Genomic DNA, 13,190 nt, shown 5'->3' on the forward strand with positions numbered 1-13,190 from the left:
CTCCGAGTTCCTGGTGCACGGAAACGCTTTTTTGGTCCTCTCAATCCTAAGGGCCAAGACTCCCTTTTTGGAGTTTGCCCCTCTGCGGACCTTTCCCTTTCGGGAAATCTGAGCGGACCTTTCGCGGATCCTGCACCTTTTTCTTTTTCCCGGGGGTAGAAGTAGGGTTTTTCTTTTGGTTCTCCTCAGCGGGATACCTTATAGGGCTTGGTTCCCTAGATTTTTGCCTTTGGGTACTTGGCGAGGATTCCTCTGGTTCCTTTCCAAGTCCAGGAGGCATGGCTTTAGGATGCACGTGGATTCCAGCTGCCTCCATTGCTTTTTGCATGGCCAGCATTACCTCTTGCATCTTTTGATTTTGTGCTATTTGGGCTGCGGTCTCAGCTTCATGATCGACAGCCTTTTGTCTTAAGAGCACCAACTCCGAGTAGCTACCTTCATCGTAGGCGTACTTATCGAGGTTTCCCTCGTAATCATCATCAGGAATTCCTTCTTCTTCCTCGGAACCCTCAGCTGCCCTTGAGGCCACGTCTTCCTCATTTGGGTCTTGAGCATCTTCAAGAGGGCGAGGTTGACGAGTGCTTCGAGTCTCCACCATTGTTGTAATGTATTGTGTGTTTACAGAAGCTTTCTTCAGCTCTCAATGAAAGCACCAAAATGTTGACCGAGGTTTTCGGCAACCAATAAAATAATAAGAGTTTAGAGAGCTGTAAGAAATTAAGAGAGAGATTTTTACGTGGTTGGGGAATTAATGAACCTTAGTCCACGAGTCTGTATATTTATGATTGTGTTTAATACAGAGAATGTTCTTGGTGAGTATTTACTCTTCTTGCACTTATGCAACCCAGAATTCTTGACCCCCATTAATGAGCATTGAGGGGGTATTTATAGTGTTTTTGTGGGGTGATCCCCAGAATTATAATACATGTATTTCTGTAACTATCAATAAATATGTGTATTCCCAATGAATATACCATGGGTAATGCATGGTCAAATCCCTAGGTGTTGTAGGGATTTTATGTGGGTTGTCCTTATTCTCTTTTGACTGATGTGATTCTTCACAGAGTAGCCGTCATTAGACTTTATTGGTCATCGTCTTGTAGGTGCAGATCGGGGGTTGTGTTGTCAGACTTTATTGCGTGTGGCAGTTCCAACACGCCTCCTCCCATGCGGCATTAAATGCGAGATGACTGCTCAGAGGAAGCCTGACACCTCCCGGAGATGCTTTGATGCCATCTTGATCTCCGGGAGCATATAGAACCTTGCATGCCTTCTCCGGGAGGCATATCCAAGATAATGCCTTTCTTTACAAAGACTTAGCTATTAATTTAAGTGCTAAAACTTCTGTGTCCACGTGTCCTTGTCTGGTTGGTCCACGTACATTGGGCAAAATCAGGGGCAACAAATTCTAAAAAAGGAATATTTACCTATTAGTAACCTGCTATTACAGGTCAAAGAAAAATATAACCATGATGGTTACTATAAAAATGTAACCATTGAATAGTTACCCTTGCGTGTATATACTATATAGTTTTAGACTTTTAGTTATTAGTTGAAAATAATCAAAGATATAAGGTGACCAAATATTTCTTATTTTTACTTTTGTGACGAGAGACGCTACTGAAAGGTTATGTCTTCACTTTTTTATTATTATTATTATTATTGAAAAAATTCGAAGTTAAAACATAGTAGTGATAATGAAATTTCGTATTTTAATATTTTCAGTTTTATTATTTAATTAAATGCGGAATAATGAAACTGGAACTGAAACAGTTTTTTTGTAGCTACAGAAGACAATTCTGTAACTCCAGAATAAACCAGAAAAACAAACAGTGCAAAAAAGTAAAAACACACAAGGTTTTTGTACGTGGTTTCAACAATCTTTTCAGATTGTTACTAGTCTACGGGGCCACGCCAAGAGATAAGATTCATTAGATCGGTCTCAATAATGCAAAGTAATTGACTTATGCATAAATAGACTCCCTCTTATTGTATGTCGCAAGCTTGATGTATTCCACCTACTAACCAAATCTTGATAAAACTCCAAGAGCTCGAAATCCCTTCGATCACCTTGAAGAGTGCTTGAATCCTCCCGATGCAAGACTTGAAAAGCAATCTCCCGAAAGCTTTGAAAAACCTTCTCCCGAAGGTTGTGTGCTTGAATCCTCCCAATGCAAGACTTGAAAAGCAATCGAAAGCTTTGTAAACCTTCTCCCGAAGGTTGAATACTTGAATCTTCCTGAAGGTTGCACTGATGTTCTTCTTAGATTTGAATGCAGACTCAAGACAATACAAACTACAAATAAACAGAGTAAGAGTTGAACATCTCTTCTCTACAAACCAAAGACTCTCTTTTCTAAAGATATGAGTGAAATACAAGAGAGGTACTAAACAAATACACTCTTTCCTTAAGATATGAATACAATTCTAAGTGTATGAAAGAGATACAAAATATAGCTGCTATAAGGTGTATTTATAATCAATATACACCTTATTGACAGCTTACACACGGTCTGAACAAGACCCCAGCCCACTAGAAATTTCCCTAAAATAATTTTTCAATCAGTCCAGGAATTTTCATTTATGTACCTATAGAATCGTGGGTAGTAAATACAACTTTCCTTTTATAGAAAAGGAAATTTTAGCTCCGGTTTTTTCTTCAAAAAATCTGATTTAAGAAAATAGGAAACTCACACAAGATCAGAATATACAGTTGGTTAGATAAGAAATAATTGAGTAACCAAACTTACCATTTTTACCTCAATTTCTATAAATAGGAAAGCTAGACAACTTTCCTTCCAAATTTGAATACACAAAATAAGAAAACTATTTTAAATACTCCAGCTAAAAAATAATAATAAATAAGAAAATATTTTTATCAATTAAATATACTGAAAATGTAATTAACAAATAATATCATCACTTACATCATTCTTTTGAGTATATGCCCTACATTCTATATATTATATTTAATGTCACATACTTCACACAATAATGATAATCAATACAAGTTGACTTAGGAGAGAGAGTACAAGTATATAAATTACAATTTCCAACTTCAATAATTTATTTGTAATAACAACTTATACCCATCAATATGCCTCCATAATACATTTACACAATTACATATTGACCATAACCCTATATATCATAACACATCCAAATATTTCATCATCAATTAATATCTTATCATATAACACATGCATATGTATATCAATATCAGTATATGTCATGATCAATATCTATATCTATAAATCATAACATTTTAGAAATTTCTGTTGTAATAGACCCTCTTAAAGCCAGGGCCAATTTTAAGCATAGTTAGATTAGGCCTGTATTTAAGGCCTACTCATTTTAAGAGTCTAAATAAAAAAAAAAAATTTAAAAATATTATTTATCTTTATAATAAATGTCTATTTTTTTTTTTTTGGCCTATGACCCATTTCAACTCAAGACTGACCCTGCTTAAATGATCGTTATAGTAAATTCTTTTATCCGTTTTGGCATTTAAAATGCTTTTTTAATCTAATTTTTTATGATAGTGTACGTTATAACTATTTATCACTAATAAATTTCTAAAAATTCTGAATAGTTCTCAATTCTAAAATAAGATTTAAATAGTTACTTATCACACATATAAAAACAAAACAATCACATGCAACAACATATATAAATTTTATTTTTAACATTATAACTTACTCGTAATTTTTTACAAATAATTTTAAATAAATATAACATACACAACAAATAAGTGATCACCAAAATATTCATTTAGTGACTGTAGACTTACCTTTATTATATGCATGTATATAAATATAAAAGAGTAGTACTTTTTGATTTAAGCGTTTATATATTACAACATGTTTTACCTGGGACTCGAACCCAGGACCTCCAACACTCACACACCCACCTATGGCCACTTGAGCTAGCCTCACATGGTTATAAAAGAGCAGTACTTAACCCATACTTTTTCTAACTTCCAATTGCTTTTTGGCGGCGCCTACCAAAAAAAATCAATGCAAGAGCAAGAGAGTTATTACAACATGTACATTTATATATTAAATATGAAATCATGTTACAACTTGCATATACATATATATTTATACACGTATACACTCTATTTATATCACATACCTCCCCTCTATCCCTTTCAACACATTCCACAAAAACACCCCACAAAAGAAGAGTACCTAAACTTCTTCAAAAAAATGGCTAAATACCATAAAAATTTCATCTTCACTATCTCTCTTCTCTTATCTTACTTATCTTTAAGCATCTCTTATTATGATCATCATAATAAGTGTTCATTTCCTAAGGAGTGTGGTAAGGCTAAGACTAGTGGCATGTTTGTGTTTGGAAGCTCTTTGGTTGATAATGGCAACAATAATTTCTTCGAAAATAGGGCAAAAGCAGATTATTTGCCCTACGGAATGGACTTCCCAAATGGCCCATCTGGGAGATTCACAAATGGGAAGAACATAATCGATTTGCTCGGCGAACATCTTAAGTTACCGATTGATTTCATTCCTTCTTTTAAAGATCCTTCTACTAAAGGACTCAAAATTGTTAATGGTGTTAATCATGCTTCTGCTTCTTCTGGCATTTTAGATGACACTGGCATCATTGCAGTAAGTTTTATATAAATATTATAATTATATATAGAATACTTAAATTATATGAGTAAAATTGATAAAATTAGACTAATTTTATAATGTTTGTAAAATGAAAACTTATTTAATTTTATAATTTTTCTTTTTGCAAAATGATATTTGTTTGGAATTTAAATTGAGTGTCAAATTTTCAAAGAGTGTTTCTATTATTTTATGAAAGAAGTATTGTCACTTTGTAAAAAATTATAAAAACAAAAATATTGTGCAAAACTATATAAAAATTTTTAAAAAATTATTTAATCAAATACCTCTAATATTTAATTAGAAGTGTAATATTTTAATATATAATACAGCAATATTTTTAGTGATAAGATATTTTTGATAATTTTTTTTTTTGGAGTTACTATTTTATAATATTTTCTTCATTTTTGTTAGATGTCACACATTAAAATTTAGAGACAAAAAGTGAGATCACACCACGAGATTAGAATTAATTAAAGTAACTTATTCACAAGTTCTTTGTAATATTAATAAAACAAAAATCACGGAAAAAGCTCATTATTATTAAATATTAAATAGTGAAAATATTATTTTATGATAAATATTTTCATCATAATATATTAATATTTATTTGTGATTAAATCAAACTTTAGTTATTACAATTAATTATGGTTGTATAACTAATTAGTATTTTTATTCTCAAATAGTTGTTGATATTATTATATATAGTTTTTTTTAATATATTATTAATGATGATGTAATTATGATAAGATATATTTTCTTTTTAATTTCAAAATATAAAATTGTGTACGTAGTCAACAGAATTTATATCATATGCTATACGCCTATACCTAAAAAAAAAAGATTAAATAGAACTAAATCCATCTAATATAATCTAATTACAAAAAAAATAGATATCTAAATTTATTTAGATTGGACTGAATATTAAAACTTAATTAGATTGAATTAGTTATTGGATATTAATCTCAAAATTTAATTAAAAATCGATCAAATCCAATCACACGATATATAATAAAAAAATATTTATACTGTATTTATTTATATGATAAAAATATATATTAATTATAATTTTAGTAGATTTTTTTTTTAATTTGCAATACTTAATTGTTTTGTATGTTTATTTTTATTATATTTTGTTCTATTTAATTATATGACAATATTGTTATTTTAGTTATTTAAAATTTTTAGTTACATTAGACTTGTAATAATAATATTTTTATCGAGTATTAAACATAAATAAACAGTCATATTAAAAATTTGAAATTAAATTAAATTTTGAGGTTTAATTAGATTAAATTGGATAATGGGTTTAATTAAATTAAATCGGATGATTGAGGTTTAATTAAGGATGGTGATTTTTTAAGTATTGAATTGGATGGAATCTCTAACCTATAATTACAGCTTTTACAATATTCATATATTTCAAAAGTGTATGTGCATATATATATATATACAAAGTAATTATTTTGCCAAGCACTCCTATAATTGAATATATATTTATATTAATTAACTTATTATATATGTGTGTTAATAATTAATTTTAGGGCAATGTAACAAGCTTGAGGCAACAAATAAAAGACTTTGAAGAGGAGAGTTTACCAGAATTGGAAAATGTATTGGGTTGCACAACCAATGATTCACTTCCAAACTACCTGTTTGTGGTTGGAGTTGGAGGAAACGACATCGTTTTCAATTATTTTCTTAGGAAAACTTATCTCACTATGGATCCTCCAACCTTCACCAAAAATCTCACTGTTGTTTTAGCTCAATATATTCAGGTAAGTAAGAGTTTAGTATAATTATAACAAATATATATATATATTATAATAAAGTTGAAAATAATCTAAAGTACATAATTGATTTATTAAAATGGGATGCTACTATATATTAATTAATGATTATTATTTTAGATCTTAGATTTTATATAATAAAGCAAAATTGTGTGGAAAAAATAGTTATTTTTTTTAATTTAATAAAATCCTATCAATTCAAATCAAACAAATAATAATAGAATAGAGAAATTGACAGCTAAGTTTTTTTCTAATGAAAATGAATTAATTAGATTGTGTATAATTGTTGTTGATATTTCTATATATAATGAATAAATAAATTATAGAATATTTGATGAGCATTGTTTACTTAGACACACATTTGGCACTTTAAGAATAATTAATTATTAATAATATTTTATAAAAAAATATTAAATTAAAATATGTAGAAAGATATCTAATTAGACTAATAAGTTAATAACACATAATAATTAATGCTCACAATGAAAACTCTTTTAACAATATATGTGTTTATTTCAGAGAAATGTTAAAGGACACTAGTGGTGCCTAGCACCCTCCTACGTGTCAATATTGTTATTGGTCCAACTAAGTATCGAGTCTCATATTATTTAATGTAATAGGTTTTAGAGAATATCGCTAACCAATCGCAACGCGACATGTCGAGAAGGTGCTAGGCACCACTGGTACCTAATAGCAATACTCTTTATTTAACAAAGTACATTTTTCTACTATTAAATAATAATTATTTAATTTTTATTAATTAATAATGAATTAATGCAGAAGCTGTACAATTTAGGAGGAAGGAAATTTGTATTAACAGGAGTATTTCCATTGGGAAATTATCCATTGGTAAAGCTTAACATGCCTAATTGTGATTTTTGTGTCACTCTCCTAAACCAAGCTGCTCAACTCTTCAACACCAATTTGGCTTCAATGGTGGCACAATTAAGAACCCAAATGCCCGGTTCTCACTTCGTTATCATCAATACTTATAACATTCTCAATCAAATCTTATCCGATCCCGCTCCTGAAGGTATATAATTACAATTTGAATATATTATATAGGAAAATTGCATCCTAAGAATTTTTTTTAATGTATAAAATATTTTGTCTACAGTCTCTAAATAAGATGTAGATAGGGTATTGATAATTTTAATAGAATTATTAAGTGTTTGAAATATCATTTTTTAAAGAATTGTTAAAATAAGACTATTGTATGCAAAATGATTATATATCATTTGGTAAATAACATTATTTTGATATATATTTTTTTTTTTGCAAAATTGTGCTCTTTGTTTGAAATCCATGGTGTGTGGAGAATTTCTGACAAAATATTTCATATTTTGCTATTGTATATAAAATAATTATAGAAACAAATTTTGTCAAATACCTCATATTTTGTCAAGCTTGGTAGCTTAAATGTGAGGTTTTGATAATAATAATATATATATAATAGAGAGAATATATATAAGATACATTAATTATTAAATATTTGAGTTGGTGTTGAGAGTCTTGACTGTTATGGAAATTAAATTAATTATTCTAATTAAGTTGTGGATTATATTGAATTGCAGGGTTTATAAACACAACAAATAGTTGTTGCCAAGTCTTGTCCCGCCTTCAAGGTTCTCATCATTATCAATTTCATTAACTACTACTATTTAGTTAGTGATTAATTGTATATAAGATTATTTGTAGCGAAACACTTTTATATTTTGGTTTTATACATTTAACTTTTTAATCTTTTTTGTTAAAAACTCACTTATGTTTACTTTCTACATTACTTTCAAAGTTTTACTTTCACGTAACGGTAATATTTAATTGACTATTTAAATTTGTAAAAAAAAAAAAAATTAAAGAAATTTTATTACAAAAAAAAAGAAGTTAAATGTATAAAAATTAATACAAGAAAATTTCGGTACCAATTACTCATATATATATATAGGTATATTTATATATATATAAAAAAAAATTCTTAAATAGGGGCGTTACTCTGCCCATAATGCAAGAACATTCTTTTTTTTTTTTTTTTTTGATACCTAGATAAATTATATTTCAAATTTTTTAGTGTATATTATAGTTATAATAAACATGTGATATGTTTTCGAAAATTTTTGTATAATTTACAAACCGCAACAATAAAATTAAAAATGGTTATGTTATATGAGTATAAAATAAAACAAACATAAATACAACTGATTATTTGAATATTATATTTTATACTGTAGATTTTATAAAATTTGTCAATAACATACCAAATGTCTATAATATATATAATATTTTTTTTCTAATTTATAACGGTTACCCTTAAAAAAACAAAAAATAAATATCTCTACTAAAGTGTTGCTCCCACCTAAATTTTTTTCTTAATTTCTAATATTTTTATCAATTGGAAAGAATATTTTTAATAGAGAAATATATTTAATGGAAGTGATAATATATATATATATGTGTGTGTGTGTGTGCAGGTGGAATAAATGGAGTTGTATGTGAAAGAGGTGGAGAAACATGTGAAGATAGGAATAAATATGTGTACTTTGATGCCTTGCATCCAACTGAGGCTGTAAATGTTCTCATTGCAAATCAAGCCTATGCTTCTCATAACAAACTTATGGTTTTTCCAATTAATGTCCAACAACTCTCTCAATTTTAAATTATTATTAATACTTATAATAATCGAAATTAAAGAAAGAATACTTTTCCCAGTGCATTTAATAAATATATCAAAGTCTTACTATAAGTATGTAATGTGATCAAATGGCTTATTTAAATATATGGTTATGATGGATAATTATAAGATTATAGTGGTTTACAATTTTGATTAGTGATTAGAATTGTATCCAAAATCATATATATAAATATGGGTGACTATTCAATGGTTACATTTTTATTGTAACCATATGGTTACATTTTTTTTTACCTATAATAGAAGGTTACCAATAAGTAAAAATTCCATTTTTAGATTTAATTAATTATAATTTATTATATTTTAAGTAATTAAATAAATATTTAAGAAGATCTTAATTAGCAATTAAAATTTATAAATAATTTTTTTTATTTATATATAAATCCCTTAACTTAATTATTTTAACAATTAAACTATTTAATTATAATATTTACAATTTTTTTTTACAAAAATTAAAATTATTTTTATATAAATTAAAATTGTATCCTTATAATGAATTTTTTTTATAAGAACACACCCTGCTTCTTTATTTTTTTTTTTTTTTTTTTTTTGCAGGATGTGTCCTTATAAATTAAAAAACATGATATTATATTGACACTTAATTAAAACCTAATTAATCTTTAAAGTCTTGATTTTTATTTTTTTAATTATAAATTCTAATTAACTAAAGTCTTACTCGCAATTATCTTCTTTCATTCACTCTCCACCACACTTACATTGAAAATGATTGACAACAAAACATAGAACCTATAGCAAATTTGTCCGAAGATGAAGATAATTTTTTTAATTTCATGAGTTTTGTGAAGAAAAAAAATGTGAAGAAGATGTCTTTGACATGAGTAACTATGGAATTGAGCATGACACTGAAGATGTTAGCCATATATGGATTGATCCTGATGTAGCTGTTTGGAGTAATTTTTTAAATTTTTTGCAGATTGATAAAAATTTAGAAGACTATATAAGTCCATCCACACCTATTGATTAGGATGTGTTAGACAATTTTTTCTCCTCTTATGGACAACTTTAAGCAACTAATTATTTTAGCATTGCATTTGGGAGACAAACCTTTTGGGTAGCTGGGACAAGGAATATTGGAATTTTAACCTTTTTGCCGCCCTGTACATAATGAAATACCATTCAGCCTTGAGCTCGAATCTTTAATTAAAATTACATTGAAAGGCACTCATCAATGGAAACTAGTTCTAGAAAGAAAGTGCTAGCAGCAGCAATAACTTTTAAAATTGACTCTCATTCCTATGGCACATTATCTTGCAATTATAAACTGTACTCAAGCTGGATCGATAAAAAAAACATACTTTTCAAGCACATATAGTTGATGATGAAACAAATCTAAACAAGAATAAGATAACAAATATAGTCAGAACCTAGATGAAGTACAATATTGACAATACAAAAGAGGATATTATTAAGATACATTGAAATACAAGAAGTATAAGGAAGTGTAATCATTTTAAATTAATATTATAAGTATAATAAAATTTTAATTATGAAATTATATGTGTATAATTTTAAATTATTAAGAGTTTTGTTATATAAATTAAAATAATTAATTAAGTGTAAAAAAAATAAATTGCTAAAAGATCCTTATTTAATAATAAATTACAAAAAATTAATTAATAATTATACTTAATTTAATTTTAAAATATAATTAATCTTAATTAAAGTTTTAAAAGGAAATAAATTAACAGGTTAATATCAGGTTACAGGTCATTTTTAATTTTTTTTATTTAATTTCCAAATTAATCACAACCATTTAATAGTGATCCAATGGCTAAAAAAAAATGTAACCATGTGGTTACAATAAAAATGTAACCATTAGAACCTCCTATATATATATAACTAGGGAACTAAGCCGCGCTTCGCGCGGTCTTTCAATGTAATTTTAAGTTTTTGAAATTGTTAATATTTAATCAAATTATTAATATAATATAAAATTAGAAAAATTAAAACTAAAATACTTAAGGAATGAGACTATCTTGCAACAAAGAATATAAAAATTAAAAATTAATTCAATATTATCATTTAAATAAATAATATCTTACAATTCTTATTTAGAAATTATTTGAAATATATAGATCAATCAAAAAATAAAGAAAAAAAAAAGATAATACTAATTTTTAGACAAATACAATAAACAAAAAAAAAAATTATTTTTATTTTATAATACTATTTACTTAAAAGACTCACACACTTTATAAATCATGTGAGAATTTTTTTTTTTAAAAAAAAGTAGAGTGATTAAGGAATCAAATAATTTTTTTTTAATTAGGATAAAATATAAAACTTTACAACTTTGTAAATGACTAAATGGTATTGTTTTGAAGTAATACAACTTTAACTGATTTATTAAAAAAAAAAAGATTTATTATACTTTAAATAATGTGAGATTTTTAAAATGTAAGATTAGTAAATAATTTTAGTTTTTTATGACATAATACGAAATTCTCATAAAATTTAACAAATATAAAGAAAAAAAATAAAGAAAGTCACTTTTATATTTTTCTTTATATAGATATATAGATTAGAACAAATAAAATGACAAAATAAATTATTTATTCATAGTGTATTTGTATAAAAAAAAATTATATAAAAATAATATGACATTCTTACAAAATTTAAAAATTAAAATAAAAAAAATAAATTGTATTTTTACTATAAATATATATTAATAATAAAATATATAATTATACACTATAGATTAGATGATTTTTTTTTAAAAAAAAAAAAATCTAAGTAATTAATTGAATAAGATTAATTCAATCAATTATCCAAGAAGAAAAAAAAAATTGGACAAATAAAAATAACAAAAGAAATGACTTATTTTATAGTGTATATGTAATGTTCCACTTTACTTTATAAATAATGTGGGATTATTAGCAAAAGTAAGATTAGTGACTAATCATATTTTTTTAGCACATTAATATGAAATTCTCACAAGATTAGATAAATTTAAATAATGATTAATTAGATAAGACTGATTTAATCAACTACCAAAGAAGGAGAAAAATATAAATTTTTAGATAAATAAAAAAGCAAATTACAGAATTTATTTATTTTAGATTGGTTTGAGTCATTGTAAATAATTAAAAGTTGAGCTTTTGAAAGATGTTGTATAGTTTGTAAATGACTAAATTGTATTGTTTTGAAATAATACAACTTTAACAGATTTATTAAAAAAAAAAAAAAAATTAACTATACTTTCTAAATAATGTGAGATTTTTAGAAAATAAGATTAGTAAATAATTTTAATTTTTTATGACATAAATACGAAATTCTCATAAAATTTGACAAATATAAAAAAAAATATAGGCAGTCACATATTTTTATATTTTTTCTTTATAGATATATAGATTAGAATAAATAAAAATGACAAAAAAATTATTTATTTATAGTGTATTTGTATAAATAAAAAAGTCATATAAAAATAATATGACATTCTCACAAAATTTAAAAATTTTTTTTAAAAAAAAATTGTACTTTTTCTATAAATATATATATAAATAATAAAATATATAATTATACACTATAGATTAGATGATTTTTTTTCAAAAAAAAAAAAAAAATCTAACTAATTAATTAAATAAGATTAATTTAATCAATTATCCAAGAAGAAAAAAATAAATTTTGGGACAAATAAAAATAACAAAAGATAGAATTTATTTTATAGTGTATATGTAATGTTCCACTTTACTTTATAAACAATGTGGGATTATTAACAAAAGTATGATTAGTCACTTATCATGTTTTTTAGCACATTAATATGAAACTCTCACAAAATTAGAAAAAATAAAAAAAAAAATTCTAGAGAGCCACCTATACACTTGTGTGCTTTCCTTTATATAAATATATAGATTTTTAGATAAATAAAAAAGCAAATTACAGAATTTATTTATTTTAGATTGGTTTGAGTCATTGTAAATAATTAAAAGTTTTTTTTTTAAAAGATGTTGTATAGTTTGTAAATGACTAAATTGTATTGTTTTGAAATAATACAACTTTAACTGATTTATTAAAAAAAAAAAAAAAGATTAACTATACTTTCTAAATAATGTGAGATTTTTA

General features: G+C 25.7%; 1 protein-coding gene across 1 annotated transcript; it reads left to right on the forward strand.

The window, feature by feature from the left end:
* The first annotated feature begins 3,917 nt into the window (after positions 1-3,917).
* Positions 3,918-9,209, forward strand: LOC115702450 (GDSL esterase/lipase At1g29670-like). The gene is made up of 5 exons (XM_030629903.2): positions 3,918-4,628; positions 6,176-6,409; positions 7,202-7,454; positions 7,996-8,046; positions 8,890-9,209. The coding sequence occupies exons 1-5, from the start codon at positions 3,936-3,938 to the stop codon at positions 9,072-9,074; spliced, it is 1,416 nt and encodes a 471-aa protein (XP_030485763.2). The 5' UTR covers positions 3,918-3,935; the 3' UTR covers positions 9,075-9,209.
* Positions 9,210-13,190: the final 3,981 nt, after the last annotated feature.

The sequence above is a fragment of the Cannabis sativa genome, chromosome X, assembly GCF_029168945.1.
Source record: "Cannabis sativa cultivar Pink pepper isolate KNU-18-1 chromosome X, ASM2916894v1, whole genome shotgun sequence".
NCBI classification, from domain to species: Eukaryota; Viridiplantae; Streptophyta; class Magnoliopsida; order Rosales; family Cannabaceae; genus Cannabis; species Cannabis sativa.